We start from the raw sequence: 18,408 nt of genomic DNA, 5'->3' as shown, positions 1-18,408 counted from the left end.
CCAACTGGAAGCAAGTGAAAGAACCTTCCTGGAAAATCAATCTTAAACTAGTTTAAGGTGGTGGCTGGGACTTTGAACATGGTAGGTTCTTTTTACTGGTCCAAGTTGGTCATAAGTGGGTCAAAGATTTGTTTTGTGGTTTACCAGCTGGTGTGACCTGACTGAACTGGTGGACAATCTCAGACAAGATCAGCAACCAGCTGGCTGCCATCTTCCATAAACTAGCTTAACTATCTTAAACTGGTGTGACCAGTTTTTGTGTTCTTCTCTTAACCAGACCAAGATGGTCTACTAGCTCAGTTGGGTCATTCCCAGCTTGTAGTCCAGTTGTCCAACCAGGCAAACCAGCCTGGACAACATAGAAACCACCTACAAACTTGAACTATTTAGCTCAGCAGCCTCTGTGGCGAGTGGTTTTCCAAAGTTACTAGCCACTCAGCATTTTCACTGGCCACAACTTTCACTGGCCAATAATATTATCTCATAATCTGCTGTCACTTTAAGACCTGATGCACGGATCCATTATACTGTTACACGTGCGTTTTATTTCTCAACTGTTTACGTTCGCTTAAAGGGATACTCCACTTTAAAATGAAAATTCTGTCATCATATACTCACCCTCATGTTGTTTCAATCCTGAATGAATTTCTTTCTTCTGCTGAACAGAAAGGAAGATATTTAGAAGAATAGCAGTAACCAGACAGTTTCTGGTCCCATTGACTTCCATAGTAGGAAAAAAAATATACTATGGAAGTCAGTGGGACCCAGAAACTGTCTGATTACTGACATTCTTCTAAATATCTTCCTTTCTGTTCAGCTGAAGAAAGAAATTTATAAAGGATTGAAACAACATGAGGGTGAGTATATGATGACAGAATTTTCATTTTAAAGTGGAGTATCCTTTTAAAACATAACTGATTGTATTTAAGTGAATATTCACCAAGACTGGCCTTTTGACATTATTTTGTGTGTATTTCACTGTTTCAGCGCAATAAGAAATGGAAAAAGAACTTAGTACTGAGAGATGGCTTTATGTGCGCACACTTTGGATGTGAGCACAAAATCTGCAGGAATGAGTGAAATTATGCACTGTACACGCAATCCCACACCAAAATTCTACCCCTGTAACACCAACAATATTCATCCGGAGCAAATGAAATGAGTGAGTAAAGGGACGCGGGTTTGAGTGTAACTCGCTGTCGGAGAGATGAGAGAGAGAGAGAAAGATCAGCTGGTATCGTGTATCTATTATGCAGAAAATTTGTATTGGAAGCGTTTCAGATATTTCAGTATCAGTATTGACAAATTAATATTTTTGACAACACTACTTTGCACTTAGTTTATTATTTCAGATGCCTTTTTAAAAGACTACAATTGAAAAATGGATATATTATATATAAAATTCAACCCGTCAAAGTGTCTAGTAGGAGTGACTACATGCCACTGCTGATACACACATATTTGGTGGGTTGGCGGGTGTTAATGTCAAGCCCTGCCTTTTTAGACTGGCTTTATCTGGATTTTCCAGCAGACAAAAATGTTAAAATCACAGAATAAATCCAACTCACAAATAAGTGTCTGGCTTCATGAACTTTAAGAGTTACTCATTGCAAGTATGTGTTATCCGTGCTTCAGTTGTCCTGACCGTTGTGACCCAGAACACACATGTAGGAGGTGACCTTTGTTCCTTTGTGCCTCCATGGTGAAGACTGAGAACACACTGTTTTCATCACCTTTGATTATCATGGCTGGGAAACCTAAGTGTCATTGTAGGATGTGCAGAAGTTTGGGGATGATGTCATGACACATAGCTCCTTTGTTTTCGGTCCTGTCTGGGAATGAGCGGGGCTGGTCAAGGCCATTGTTTGACGTACCTGTGCTGGTTAAATAATTGCAGGTGAACTGTTTCTTTTCAAATTATGTTTTGGACACTTGAAAAGGGGTCGACTGAAGACAATGCTAAATCATCGATTCGATCTCTATAAGAAGTACTCTTGATCAAGGTACTTATCAAGTTACTCCCAGAGTTGTCCCTATACTGTATGTTCATGACATGATCTACACTGTAAAATTTGACATGATCAATAATAAGTCATGACAACATGTTTTTACATTACTTCAACTCATCAAAATAAGTTAAGCCATTTTAAACTTAATTTTTTAAGTTATACTAGATTCAACACATTTTTTAAAGGGGTCATATAATGGTACATGCACTTTTACAAGTTGATTGTACTGAAATGTGTGTTGGCAGTGCCTGTACACAACCATCATAAAATGATAAAAATCCATCCAGTGTTTTTTTTTTAATCTTCTTATATGTTTTCCCCTCTCTCAAATCAAGCCGTTCGAACTAGTGACGTCACACGGTCGGATGCCCCTCCCGCGATTGTTGATTGACAGCAGCGTTTCAACACAGACCCGCCCTCGCTCGTGAGCGAGCTGTCAATCATAGTCCGCGCGTCATTGTTGATACGCTGGAGCACTGAGCAGAATGGCGTCTAAGCGAGTGTGGTGTTCTGTTCTTGGGTGTAATAACGAACACAGCAGTCATGCTGATGTTCCTAAATCCGAACCGCTGAAGACGCAGTGGATGAGTTTGTTTTCGAAGGCAATATTACTCACGATCAACGTCAATGCTTTCATGTTTGCGCGAATCATTTCACCAGACTGCTTTATAAACGAGGGTCAGTATAAAGCTGGATTTGCTAAGAAGCTGCTCCTGAAAAAAGGATCGGTACCAACTATTCGTGTTCCTGCTGAACCTCCAGAAGAACTGAAGTGAGTGTAATGTTTTATTAACCTTTATATTAATATTTATATTAATCTTTGCAAATCGCTTGCTTGCACGCTTCACGATGAATGCGGCTAAGGTTTACACTCAGGGTACATTACGGCATGTTTTCTATGTACGACGTTCTCAATATAATTCATAATCCCACGTTTATAATGAACAACGCGTTATGGTTATTGTGTTATGGTTATAACAAACGGTGTACGCACAGAACAGAGGGGCGGGACGGGCATTTAAAGACACATGCACTTAAACGGCGTGCTGAAAACAGAGCTGTTTTTGACCAGGAAAAATTAGTGTTTTCTTACAATACTAATGAGAATTTTTAATTAAAGTATATTACAAACTTTTAATTTAGACCCTAAAGAATCATATTAGCTTGTACAAAAATGGCATTATATGACCCCTTTAAGTCAATGTAAGTTGAAATGACTTACACAGTCAAGTTTATTGTACTTAAAAATGTAAGGCATCAAGTTTTGTTGTATTTAAGACCACCAGACACAGTCATTTGGGAGCTTTTTCCTCTGCAATTCACATTTCTAATAGATCAAAACAATCAAAGCATGTTCTTTGGTCTGCCTGAACTCCCATCACAATTGTTTGGCTCTGAATGGAGTAGCCAAAGCAAGCTATATTAAGACACATGCTTTTACAGATATCTGCAACACATTTTGTACTTGTTGTGCTTGCTGCAATCCTAGAAGCAGCATTCTTTTATTATTTTTTTAGCTCGGCCCAGACACATTCAGTAAACATGTTCTTCCTTTTGAGGTGGACTGAGCTCTGTGACGAGTCTAGATACACCACTGTTATCTCAATTGTACATGAGAAATAGGCATTTTGGGGTTTCTTATGAGCCTTTACCTTTATCACAAAGCATGGCAGCTGATAAAGAGACCGTGTCAGACCAAAAGGACTCTGAAGATATGACTTGTTGTCCATTTTGTACAAGTCTTTTGCATCTATCCCGTCTGTCCCACTCTCTAGTCCAAGAAATTATTTGCTTATATTTTCTGTCATTCTCTCTCTCAACATAAACATACTCTTCACGCTATTTTGCAATGGAAGGTTTACTTTAAAAGCTATTTGTAGCAACTAGGACGTAGTTAACAATTTTAGGCAACATGAGCGACTTTGATCATTGGCGATGCAACAAAGTTGAGTAACTTGCAATGAGCAGCAACATATTGCGAAAACCACCAATGAGAGTGACACAGTCGAGGTCACATGATCCACCTTCTGGTACTGTAGTCGATTAGGAGTTCCTACTTGTACAAAACCAAAAGTAAAACGATTTGACAACCTCAATGTGAGCGGCCCATCAAAGCTGACTTCTGCTATTGAAACAATGTCCATTTTCTGTCTGATGTCCGATATGTCCGAACTATAGAAGTAATATGGATTTCATGAACAATTTTTTTGTTAACTCAAACTCACTTCTCAAGGTTCACACTTTTTGCTTCTCTGAACCGTACTAACAATCTTCTTTTCCATCCTATCTTCTCTATTTATACACAAAGTTCTGACTGAACAACATCCGAGTCTAATAAGGTCATGTTTTTGTGGCAATATTCCTCTCGCTGTCAACAAAAATCAATAAAGTGTGCTTATCTATCCATCTTGACACATGGTGTGTGATACTCTTTGCACCTGTCGTGCAGACAAAACACAAAACACATCCTCCTTTTACCTGTAATAAGGAGTCTATCCTCCACAACACATCAAACCTGTCATTACTTCACTTCGTTGTTATTTATGTTCTCTCTTTCTTTTCACCCACTCTTTTATTTCCACATGGGTGATTATGAGTGTGTTATGTCCTGATTAGAATTAGTGAGTGCACTTTGTGCTCTGCTCTACAGAGTGAGAAATCACTCCCTCAGTGAGAATAATTGAGCCCAGGCCCGGTTGCCAGCTCATTACCCACAAATCATAGTAGGCTGGGGCAACTTAGCAGGAGACAATAATGACTTTGGGGAATTTGGAACCTCACTGTGGTGAAAAGTGCTGTTACGCTAAGGGCATATCAGAGGTGGGGAACTCACAATACAGGGTGGAGATGTATGGAAGTACGAGGGAAGTCAAGATGTGGGGTTACTTTACTCAAATGCAAATGTTAGATCTGTCAGCGGCGATGCAAAAGACTACTGTGCAACAAACTGTGAATGAAAGTAAAACGAGGTTCTTGTCAGGCAATTTCTCAGATGGAGGGTCCTCACAAATAGACTGGACCCAAGCTCCGTTGTTGACGGACTGCGGGAATTAGCCATGCTTGAAAAGCGCTAACATCCATCAAAGGTTTCACATTTGTAACAGACAAATTCTTTTCAAAGCCCATTTTGGCATTAAGCGGCGTCTCCCTTTCTTGCTCTCTCTCCGGCTAAGTGGTCCACACCTGGACGCAATTAAATACCCAGAAAACGAGGGTAATTGAGGGAAGACGTGTCACAGTTTACGCAAATAGTGAGTGGTCCCAAAACATTTCGAAAGCTAAGACGACTGTATTCTTCCACACATATTAGACTAAACTCTCTTGCGCCATTTATTTGGATGACAGCTACGCAATGAGGTAGAAGATAGACTTTGGAGACTGACAGTATCCGATTTCCCAGCCTTGCTGAATAATTCATTCTTATTTATTTGATTTTTTGTGCCGTTTTCCAGTCTTTGTTCCAGTTTATAATGTGAGTGTCTCCTTTGCTCCAAGTCATTTGTCTCAAATGAGTCCACTCCACAGTGTCCATGTCCATCGTACCAACAGGCCGCTTTCGTTCTTTTATTGCCTCCATTAGAGTGTAATGCTTTTAAGTTGCCATAGGAATATGGCCAGCCATAAACAGCTCTACTTCTGTGAATGGAGTCCAGGAGGAGTCCTTCTGCCCATTTAGAGAAAAGAGAAATGCATTTGATGTGCATGAGTGGCGAAGAAAAGGTCTGCGGTGGCCCTCTCAGAATTGACAGGAAGGAGTGAAATGCAGATACAGGCTGAGTGGATGGTCTATCTGCTTATTTCTTTCTGTGGGAAATGAAATCACTCGCAAATTGGTCTCTGCAGGATGGGGACCGCATGGTGGGCTTACTTGTCTCCGTTGTGTGGGGCGTCCCTTAGTTCCACAACCTGGCTGTCCACAGGTGAAGCATAATGAATGCGCAGATGAATATGCATCGGTAGATGCTGTTCAAAAGTAAATTGTGCGTCACATGCTGTTATTTTCGATGAAGACTTCGTTCCCACCAGTATGAGGCCATTGCCAGTGTTCAGTGCTGTGAAATGATTGAAAACCGAAATAGCTGTCCCTCAAGTGCCAGCTTAAAATTCAAGAATAAAAAAAATGAAAAGTCTGTCAAATATGTTTATTTGACAGATGAAATATGTTTAAAGAAAATTACCTCAACCAGTAATGTTTGCATGTTGATCGCATAAAAAAAAAAAAGTATAAAAAAAAGAAAAAGGAATGAACAAAACATATTGAAAATAATTTACTTTAAACTGCTTTTAAAGTATAAGTGTACCTGGTTTGTTGGTATGATGAGTATCATTAAGTCACAGTTCAATACTGTGAAATGATTAACAGCCAAACCATCTGTTCATTAAGCACCAGCTAAAAAGCCATGAAAAGGTGTACTTCGTAATTACAAGATAAAAGTCTTCTCCTGCGGATAAATAAATAAATAAAAATAATATATATATATATATATATATATATATATATATATATATATATATATATATATATATATATATATATATAATTGCATACAGTTTTATTATTATTCTTGGGACACGAATGGAAATGTTTGGAAGTCAAATTGTACAGATATCTGATAAGGAACAGACTGAAAAGTACATCAATCCTTACATGACTTGATTTTGTTTGAATGCGGAAAAAAAATTAAGAATGTTTAAAACAGTTGTGTTTTATAGTGTTATAAATTACTGTAGCATTTATTAGCAGTCATTTACTACACATTTGTTCCTAGTTTGTGTATATCTAATAGTCCTTCATGGAGTTTCACTTTAAGGCCAACTTCTTTTGGACTGCTTTTAAACTGCTGGGCTACTTTGAGTTATTGCTTTCTGCTTCATATGAATTCCGGTGCGCTTCAAAGACTTTTCCTCATTCTTTCCTAGTGGAACAGACTCCGGAGTGGGAGGATGTCTTGGATGGTTGCACCTTTGAACCTGACTGATGCTTTTGTGATTGGTCTAAAAATACAGCAGGTAGCGCAGGCTGTCAATATATCAGGGATCTCTCTCACAGCAGAACAAGGGCGGAAAGGGAATCAGTCATGTTTATTCTATAAAACTAAAAGTTTAGCGCATACATGGTGACGTGCTTCTCCGCTCCCTGCTTTCCTGTGTTTGTTCTAGCCTTCATTCAAGTTTCTGTTAAAATGTTGTATGTGTTACTTTTGGCATATGGGCTTTTCAAGTGGGAATAGCAAGTGTGGATTTGTATTGTCTTGAAATATAAAAGCTGCCCCATTTCAATTGTTGGCCCATTATAAATCAGCTTCACAATGAAGCCAATGAACTTGGTGCTTACAAGATTCTTCCTATAAAGTGTTGAAACATGAATGAGCAGACTTTCCTGTACAGACAAAGCGGCGCAGGAAGGGCTGTAACCTGTCGTGAACCAAACGTGCAAGCATTTGGATAAGAAGGTTAGCAGAATCATGTTTTTTTTTGCAATGGCAGGTTTATAGAGGGATGGCTTCCCACACACAGATTGAAACAATACCAAACATAATAATAGTTATACTTGCTGTGTTTTGCATAAAATATGTCAGGAAACTGTAGGTTGCAGCAAATGCTAATGCTCATTGACCTTTTGTCTTGTAGCCTAAACATAGAAATGGGCTAAATGTAATCTCATGAGATTAAGGAAAGTATTGCATTGAGCTTAGTTATGTTTTGGCTTTTTACACAAAGGAATTGATATCCATGTTCCCTTTCTGTCATTCATTGCATTCAAAGGCTGCCAGCTGTACATTCCCATCAAATAACTTGTCCCAGTGAGACACACACACACACACAGACACACACACACACACACACACACACACACACACACACACACACACACACACACACACACACACACACACACACACACACACACACACACACACACACACACACACACACACACACACACACACACACACACACACACACACACACACACACACACACATCCAGCTGCTTTTCTAATCCCAATTCCAATGAATTTGTAAGTGAATTTGTAAGTGTGAATTGGACTTATATATATATCTATATCACATTGCAGTTCAGGACAGGGACCTGTAAAGTGTTTAGGACCGTGTGTGTTATTCAGCCAATCACAGTGTTGTCATGATGTCATTTTCCTGCAGCTTCAGAGTGATCAGTCATATTGCAATTACAGTTTAAAGGATCCCGGCTGCAGAACTGAGCACCCATGGGTACAGATGGCCGATTTTAAATCGCCATTGAGATGAATGTGAATGCTAATGGACAGCTCTCTCCAGGTGTTATATACCTCTTTAAACATAACTGATGTGTTTCAGCATATCCAGAAATGATCCTCTGGAGTTCTCATGAAATTGCCGTTCTGTTTCCACTTTATCCACCGATCTCTGCTAATGTCTTTATGATCTCAGGTTTTTGTTGCTTTTTGTAATCACACATATGCTCAGTGACCTTCATGGCTTAGAGCCAGATTAATAGCTCCATACGGAGTTAGAGGGACGATCCTCCCTCTTAATCACCTCTAAATTATGATTAATCATGGAAAAGCAGTCATGAGTGTGCAAGATGTTCAGCTCAAGGCGGTTCAGAGTTAGCTGTCTTTTTCTGTATCAGGGAAATGTGCTTCAATCCAGCTTTTCCAGTCACATGGGTTCAGTTTTGCTGTACTGTGGTATTATTATTTTGACAATTAATAAAATGTCCTGGATGGGGAAAAGATTCTTAAGAAACAATACTGATGCAGGGAGACATAAATGACAAAGTATGTGACCACATGTTATATTTAATAAGTTGGCCATTGAGAAATGGCGCATGGACAAACCAATATCAATCACCCACTCAGCTGAATATTGGGGTTTTGCTTATGGTCTTGTGATATTGTTGGCACTATGTCGTCGGACATTCTTACAAAGAGAAAAACTCCGGCTGAACCAGCAAATCACTTCAAAAGTGGCCCCAGACAAAAGCAGGCAGTGATAACTCGATTTTCGATAATTCATGCGCTCTTAAAGCTCTGTGTGGGATATGAGAAAGTATTCCTGCCTGTGGTTATTGATGAAGGCATGCCAGTTAAAGGCACTGCCTGCTTTAGGTTTTATTATTGACTAAATGATTGATTTAAACCCTCATAATTAGCTGACCTAATTTAATAAAAGTGCAATTTAACTATACTGCAGCCCCACCGAAGCGTGCTGTGGCATTGATAGATATGCCTGTGCGTGTATGAAATCACAACTGACAGATGATGTATTTGGTACAGATGCATTTGGTTGACTGAATGAGAGAAAGACAGAGAGGGACATTGACATTTTGTCCCGTGTCTCACTGCAGGTCACTCTCGCTAACTTCTCTCCTTGATCTAGACAAATGTGAATTAGCTCACGTATCTGATTTAATTTACTTAATAGCATTAAGAACCTGTTTGGCTTTAATTTGCTCAAAGTAATCCTTGGCCGAGCCAAACTTTTATATACCATTAGCGGTGTCTTAAAAAAACAAAGGGGAGACAGGTTTAAAGGGGCTGATGTCTTTGTTGATTTAAACGAGGGAAAATAAGAGTTGAAATACAGTGGCAGAAATAAAACGTTGCTCATTGGATTACAGGAAGCCATGTTTCAACTGCTGCCTGCCTAAGTTTATGAGCATTCACACAGTGTTTGCTAAATCAAGCAGTACTATTTCTATTGCTCATGTTTTTTTGTTTGGTTTGAGTTAGTTTGGTTGGGTTAGATTAGGTAAGGTTTGCTTGGGATGGGCTGGCTTTGGTTTGGTTTGGTTTGGTTTGATTTGATTTGGTTTGGTTTGGTTTGGTTTGATTTGATTTGATTGGGTTAGGTTAGGATAGGTTTGGTTTGGTTGGGCTAGGCTGACTTTGGTTTGATTTGGTTGGGTTAGGTTAGGTTAGGTTAGGTTAGGTTTAGAGGTCGACCGATAGTGGATTTTACCGATAACGATAGCTAGGTTGGGCCATACTTGCCGATAACCGATTAATCAACCGATAGTTTTTAAAATTGATACTGGATAAAAACAAACAACACTCCAAGTAAAACAGTGCTGAACTTTATTATAAAAATAATAAAACTGTATTGAACCATGAAAACATGCTAAATGAAATAAATATATAATATGAATAAATGTTGAAGTCAATAAAAGACATTCATTCAAACTGAAACAAAAAGTAATACTCTAAATAACAAATAAAACCAGTTACATTCAAAATGTAACTATTAAACTGTTATTTTTCAAGCCAACTTAATGAATAAAAAAGTAACAAAATTTGATCGGTATAATATTTGAGCAATACTATTGCACCTTGATCATTCATGTTAGTTTGATAGTGCATTAACTATGGTTAACAAATAAAAACATTAATTTAAAAATGTATTAGTAGCCTACATGTTAATTAACAAATAATGAACAATCCTTATACAGAAGTTATTAACCTTAGTTAATGTTACAAATGGAATTTTATTGTAAGTGTTATCGTTTCATATAAATCCAAACAGTCATGCTTAAATATCTACAATGCCAGAGCATTGAAATGACATAAATATTAAATGTATAGTCTCACACTTTTGCTTCTATTTTATAAACACTTGATGATTATCTAATCAAAATAACAAAACATGTATTAAAGTGATGACGAAAAAATTACCGAAATCTAATGATTTTCTGATTTGTTTATAATTATGTTTCTGTCGGCTGTAGTGTATGAACATATCAGTTTGCTATCTTACGTCTCTAGCTTTAAAAATGCAACTTCTCTGCATATTAAATGCATAAAAGTGACCAGCTGGATATAAACTAATGCAAATAGAGGTAACAATTGTGACATTAAACATTCGGGTCGGACTTACGTTTATTTTTGTCAGTTTTAACCGCTTGAGGTACTACTAATGTTAGCGTCCTCTCAGCCTCGAAGGCAAACAAACATACTGGTGTGCTGTTCTTTCTCTACTAATGCAGCATTTAGTCAACAAATTAATCACTTTATAATGATATGACAAAATGTAGTGTATACATAGGCTACCTTTTAGCTGTCGGTGCTTTAAACGCGCATCTGATGTCAGCGCTCTCCACGCAGCGTGTGCTCTCAGTGCAGCACGCAGCATCACGTGTCGAAATAAACAACACGAGGCATCAGCGATAGTTTTTATTACACCTCTAGAGGCCGCTCTTGTACTGCATGATGCCAGCAGACCCTTCTCAGCTCTCTCTTACTGTGTAATGAATGACAGCGCGCGCTTCTCAGCCGCTCCAGCAACGGACGCAACCAGGAAAAACTATCGGTATGTATTTTTGCCGATAACGATAGTTCCACCAATCAACTATCGGTGCCGATTAATCGGCAAAACCGATGAATCGGTCGACCTCTAGTTAGGTTGGGTTGGATTGGGTTGATTTTGGTTTGATTTGGTTGGGTTGGGTTAGGTTAGGTTGTGTTTCGTTTGGTTGGGCTAGGCTGACTTTGGTTTGATTTGGTTGGGTTTGGTTAGGTTGGGTTGTGGTTTGGTTGGGTTAGGTTGATTTTTATTTTTTGGGCTGGGCTGGTTTTGGTTTGATTCCGTTTGGTTTGGTTTGATTTGGTTAGGTCAGGTTAGGTTGGGTTGTGGTTTGGTATGACTTGGCTTGGCTGGGTTTGGTTATGTGTTTTGCTTTGCTTTGCTTCAATTTATTTTCTTCTTAACACACTATACACAACTCAAGCTCTGTAGGGGCCCTCAGTACCATTCAAAACCGCTGAAAACAGAAAAATCAATAAATTAAAAAAATGGGGAACACATCATATTTCAAGTGCTGAGCTTGTTTTGTCTGAAATAAAAAGCACTAGATAAGCTGACTCACTCCTTACTGCCCCAGAACATGTACGTCTCTCTTTGAAGTCTCATTTTCACCCACAGGTACCATTACAGGAGAATATGAAAGTGTCTGAGCATGAGTTTAAAACTTGGAAATATTACCACCCCACTTACTGAAGGCACACTCATGAGCCCAACAAACTGACAACACACCGACACAACTCTCAGTTCTCGCCAAACAGCTGAGCCGCATTTCCACAGGAGACACATAACAATCACTGTAGAAATGTTGCAGCTGATATATATGTCATATTACAGAGGGTGATGTTTTTGAAAAGAATCACACTGTTGTCACTTTTTATAAAAAGGACCATGATATTTAGTTATTTGGGATGGTAATAACATGGTTCTTTGGACTTCTAACACCATGTTTTTGTACCATGGTAATACCATCATATTATTTGAAGGTCATTGGAGTACCATGTAAGTACTACAATATATGGATGTTAATCATACATTGCAATGGTGTCTGGTATTTTCACTGTACTTTTTGTTGCAATTATAGCATCTCTTTGTGGCTTTGTTGATGTTTGTTTGTATTGATGGGTCGATTCTTTTATCCGTGTTGAGGACAAGAGAAATACTCTGATGAAAAATAAGTTAATCTAAGATTTAATCAATGCACAAGATGACAGACATATTACGAGGCCTGATTATGGGCGTGCATTAATGGATTTTACAGTCGCCTGTTAATATCCCCTGTGACATGATAAGTGTATGAAATGTCTATTCCAAATGGGCTATATTTTTTCATTTGACACTCCAAATAAACAGTGGCACAAACCAACCACAGTGGGATAGTGTTCGTATAAGTAGATTACAGTAGTGGGTCAGCTTTATGTCCGGTAATGACTTTAAGTCATCATTTAGGTCCTTTTAGCATTTATTCCCCCAACACAAATACTAATAAGCATCTTGGAAATGATGAGTAGTGTGATCCATTGACTGTTGTAATGGAGATTTTGTTTAGCGATGGGATGAAATGACCCTGTGTTTGAGAGAAGGATGTGAAAAACCCAAGTCACGTTCAATTAAATCAGTCTAATTGAGGTAATAGGAGTTGCCTCTGAGGACAGACATACTATAATGGCACATTGTGGCGCCTACAGAAGGCCTTTCATCTCCATTTGAGCACAGCATCTATTTCTTTATCGTCTTGAATCTTCAGTGGGTTCCAGTTGTGTATCACCTACCGACCCTATCAGCGTCATATAAGGGTCACCAGTCCCAAGAGTTTTTGCACAGCCATATTATTTCTCATACTACTCTAATTTGTTATGGTTGGCTTTTTCTGTGTTGTTTTTTGGGTGTGTTTTACTGAAGGTAATTACCAACTTTTGTACGTAGTCAGGAACTGGACTGAGGTCACTATTATTGGAGGTTGCAAATATTTGGACAATTAATGTTTGAACAAATTGCCCACTTCCTTATATTTTCTTTACGGCACTTTTCCCGGACTACATTGGACAGGGATATAGTCCTTTAGATAAAAACGCAGAGCTGTATGTTTGTATATAGATTTTAAGATATTCCCCACAATTAGTGAGGAGAATGGAAAATACTTGTCTTTGTTTTTGTAGTAGTCTCACATAGCCGTGTTTTTGACGGTCAGCGTATAGTCCAGTCCACTTTACATCTTATTTTTAGCCTACTGTTTATTTCTCAGACAGAACAGAGAAAACTAAGATAGTTCTACACTTGACTATTTAGCTTAATTGCCACTAAATGCCTCAAATGAAAATTTCATGCCACTTTAAAAATGTAGCCAAAATCAGTGACTAGTTCTGGACTCTTAATTAGACTTTTTTTGAGATGCTCAGACTTGGGAGACCAGCTAAACATGCTGAAAACCAGCTTAAACCAACCAAGACCAGCAAACCAGCTTATTTAGCCTTTTTTTTCTTCTTCTTCCAGTTGACATGAATTAACACACTCTGACTTCAAGAAGTTTGAGGAAAAAAAAGAAGCCAAAAATCAGATTGAACCTGCTGTTTTTTCTGCTAGTGCTTGATGTTGTGTTCTGTTTGCATCAGACAAACTGAGGCTGAGACTTACGTTGTGTTATTAAAGTCACCATGAAATCAAAAATTTCCATTCTTATTTTTTCAGCAAAATATATTTAAAAAAAATGTATCTGCGCACATCTTTATTTATTTTTTAAATTCATGTTCCTGGTAATCTTGAATCAGAATAAGTTCCTCTTGCAGCATCTCTTCTCTTCTCTGATGATGAGGGCGGGGCTATAACCTGTCACTCACATGAGATCAGCCAATAGCAAACCACAACCATCCAATCAAGCACAATCAAGCCCCGCCCTACATTTGTTCTTGTTCCAGAAGCCGTTTAACTTGGAAATACATCGCAATAAGGAAAAACAGACTATTGCAACATCCATTTCATGCTTAATTTAACTATTGCGATCTTTGTGCGTAAATTCGACCCAATGCTAGAGGGGAAAGCTCCGCTTCTGTCACTAACTGTCATGTTACACCACTGTCAACTGCAAAACGTCCTGATTTCCTCTGGTTGTTCTGGAGGTCAAACACTGGTTCTCTCCACAGACGTGACCTTCAAGCCCTGCAGCAAGGCTTCGATAAGATCATGCTGGGCTCTGTTTGGATTTCATCCAACATACTTGATATCAACCATGAATGTGCGAGACTTTTGATTCATTAGCCGCTATAGGCAAATAAATAGAAGACCAACAAAGTGCAGTAAAACTATTTGCGCTACAAACCCAGTGTGTTTATATATACAATAATACATTACATAAATATGATAATATTAATACAAGTTTCAATTTCAAGCAGCATAACGCAGTGTTTATAGCTAAAACGTAAAAAAAAGGTGAATAGTTCACGTTTGGAAAAACGCAGTGCCTTGAGCTCCTCACAAGCTAGCAGTCTCTCAATGTGACCGACCTCCTGCATCTGCCAGGAACAATAATATAATGCACTGTCTGTCTAATGGCCAGCTTTGTAACCTCTGGCTTCCTGTAACTGCTGCACTGAGTGGCTTCTGGCCTTCACCCAAGCTCACGAACACACACAAACACACTTATTTTTAGTCGCCACATATCAGCAGACGCCCTAAGCACCCGAATGACAGCAGTGGATTCATCCCTTAAAGCTGATGGGGATCTTCGCCCATGGGTCGCCCATGAAATGACCTTCTCCCCCTGTGGTGGGCCGACACAGGAGTTTTTCACTGGAGCTTTTACATCTGGCAGGTGTACAGAACCGGACAATGGGCTTCTGGCATCCAGCCTCGGTTTCTGTGTCTTTCATTACTGCCGCTACCCGGCAAAGCGACACTTTGTGTTCGGTGCGAATGACTTTGTGACAGGAACCATTCTCTCCTGTCCACAAAACGCCTGGACCGGCTCTCATGGTCCAGTGTGACGCACGTCACCGCTCAAATTTATCTCTTATTGCTAATAAGCTCATTCTCAGGCGGCAGAAAGGAGAATTCACAGCTGAATAGAGACACTCCAGCACAGCTGCATTCATGTCACATGAACATTTCTCTACTCTAACTACTCAATGCATTTCTTTATCTTTCATTTAATTTTTTTATGGTTATGTGAGCAGCTTGTGTTAGGAAAGTTAACAAGGACGTCATGCACCTACTCGAGGGAACATCAGTAGCTGTCCTGACCAACTTTGTGCCCTAAACATAAGACAGGACAATAATTATTTATTTATTTTTTTACATTTATTTACTTATAATGCGTATAATAATTATTTAATGTTCAAATATACTTTAAATGTGCATGAAATGTCCATCTATATATACAGTATATATACACACACACATTCCATTTAAATAATATACAATTATCAATTAATTGTCATCATTCAACATTTTTTTGGGAGGTAAATAATATCGCAATGAAAATAGATCTAATATCCCTATTTGTTTTCCATTTTGAGGAAATACTGTTAATATTGCATTTATTTATTGTTCTGTTACATATTGTCATGTAAATATTGTCTTATTAATTTTCTGCATTTCAGTCCAGACTTTTCTATCATCATGCTTCAAATATCAGATATCAAGATTGAAAATCAGTGAGACGTATATACCTGTCAATTTGGAAATCTGACCCAAATTGATGCAATAATTCTTCATTTAGTGCCGTAGGTGACAAGGTTTGATTGAATATTCCGGATCAAATATAATTAGGATTTCTTCCAACCCAGCACAGAGATACGAAGGCAAACATCCAGCCGTTTCTGTCACTGCATTGGGCTGCAGATTGCTAAACCACAGACAATCGACTGTGTTTGGAGAGGCAATTGACTCATTTTCACCAGAATATGGTAACAGACCTGGCGCTGCTTTTTTAGAGGTTTGCTAATAAAATTTTCATGACCTCTACTCATTCTTTAACCTCTACAAGAATAAAAAGATACAGACAGGGGGAAATAGGACTCCAGTCATCCTCTTCAGACTCGCGGATGCGTGTGGTGGAGGGTGACGGTCTGAAAAGACTGAATGCATTTCCATATAAAGACGGAGAAGTGCTTATTTAGATGTGCTTGACATTTTGGTGAGAGGGGTAGGTTAAGGGTGAGACCACTGGAATATTAATATCCGTGGCTAACAAACCATTGCAGAATCTCGCCCCGTGTCTAGACACTCACTTGGCTTTGGAAATGATCCACAGTCAAGGGTTCGAAGGGAATTAATGTGTGGAATATATTCTGTTGCTGAACTTGATTGAGGAGATTTTTTGTTCTTTGGTCCCTTTTCCACTTGCATTGACATGCATTCTCAGACATAAAGGAGGCAATATCAGGAATGAGTGTAAATGTTGTCTTGACAATTAAATTTATTGTTTTAGACACTTCTTTTTTTTTTTTTCATGAACTCATAAATATCCCATGAATTATTCCAATCGATTACACTTCTTTCCTTTCTCTTCTAAAACCTCCCACTGTTAAAGTTGCTGCCTTAATTTTTCAAGTACTGTACAATCAACTCGAATGTCATTTCAACTTAAATTACATTCGACTGACTTACAAAATTAGTTGAATCTTTTATAACTTCTAAAAATTGAAAATTGAGTTGTTATAATGTTGTCATATAATTTTTTACACGTATATCTTCTCACCTATTTTCACTTTAGTTTTCTTTTTATTTGTATTAGGATTATTCACTTTGGGAATGTTGATAGATTATGTGAAAGCATTAGACCATATAACTTATTTTTTAATATTTTATCTGATAAATCATAAAACATTTATTTATTTATTTAAAATGCCATAAGTTTGATTATCTCCTGATTTAATGCGTGAGAGAAATGTTCTATTATGCGTCCATAAGTGTTATTGGATCTGACTTTAGAGACTCATTGAAAGGCAAGGTGTAAATTCAGTCCAGCTAAAGAATATTCGGATATGAAATGCATGTCAGTGCGGAGACGGCCTTTGTTTCCTATTAGGCATGACTAAACATTTCAATAATGGCAGCTGAAATGCTTTTTGTGGTCATCCTGTCAATATATTTGATGGGATATCCTGACTTCAATCCTGCCTCCATTATTTGACAAGACCTTATTGTTCTACATTTTTTGCAGAATTGTAAATGACATCTGCACATATCAGATGTGTCAAGAGGTTGAGAAATAGAAAGACAGAGAGATGTAAATTAGATAAGGATAGTGAAAGAAACAAATGAGCATCCACTCAACTCTTCCCTTATCCGATTAGCAGCAGACCTGAGTGGCCGAGCCCAGACTGATTGATGGAATATGAATAATCGATTACAGGCATCTTTTCAAAGGCACGCTCTGATGTCACGACTGCACCAGGGCCGTTCTCTCAGTCAACCTGATTTAAAACAGCAGCCATTATGGTCACTCTATTAGATTAGAGCAAGAGAGGGAGACCGAGACTGGGAGGTTTATGTGAGATGTAAGGTGGAACCATTGACACAGTGTTTTTTTCTCTTTTGCCCCACAGGAAGAAGAGGAAGACGAGGAGAGAACAGACAACGGGAAGAACGGAAGGATAGGACCGGTGGGACGGGCAGATTCCTGTGTGGAATCGGCTTCACTTGAGTAAGTCGTCACAGGAATTCGTGAAATTGATCCGCTGTGTGTCTTTCTTAGAACCTCCTTTGTGTATCAAAAAAAAAAAAAAAAGTCTTAAATGTCTTTTAAGAAATAGCTCACCCAAAAAGATAAAAAAATAAAATAAAATACTAATGAACACAAAATGTCCAGACTGCGCTTTTCTATGCAATGGAAATCTATTTACTATTGGCTGTCAAGCAACAATAAGTCCACACAATGCATATAGTACATTCAAAGTCATCTTAAAATTGAAAGAATTCTACATATTTCATATACTGTAACAGCTTAATATTAGACAACAAATTAACATATTTATAGGTTGATTAAAAAGTGTAAAAGTGAAACGACTTTTGAGAATTCAACCTGCTCAGCATAGCAACAGCTCAACCAATGGCATGAGTTTGGGGGCGGAGCTATCTTTTTTACTGACCAGTGGCAGATG

General features: G+C 38.3%; 1 protein-coding gene across 1 annotated transcript in view; it reads left to right on the top strand.

Moving 5' to 3' along the window:
* Positions 1-18,408, top strand: part of pard3aa (par-3 family cell polarity regulator alpha, a) — a 460,595-nt gene that overhangs the window by 197,000 nt on the left and 245,187 nt on the right. The window contains exon 6 of the mRNA XM_082183270.1: positions 17,854-17,951. Coding sequence (XP_082039396.1) covers positions 17,854-17,951 — 98 coding nt within the window. The remainder of the gene's footprint in view (positions 1-17,853; positions 17,952-18,408) is intronic.

This window comes from Leuciscus leuciscus (genome assembly GCF_965113295.1).
Source record: "Leuciscus leuciscus genome assembly, chromosome: 11".
NCBI lineage: Eukaryota > Metazoa > Chordata > Actinopteri > Cypriniformes > Leuciscidae > Leuciscus > Leuciscus leuciscus.
Note: the sequence above shows the minus strand (reverse complement) of the source record. Positions and strands in the feature narration are given on the sequence as shown.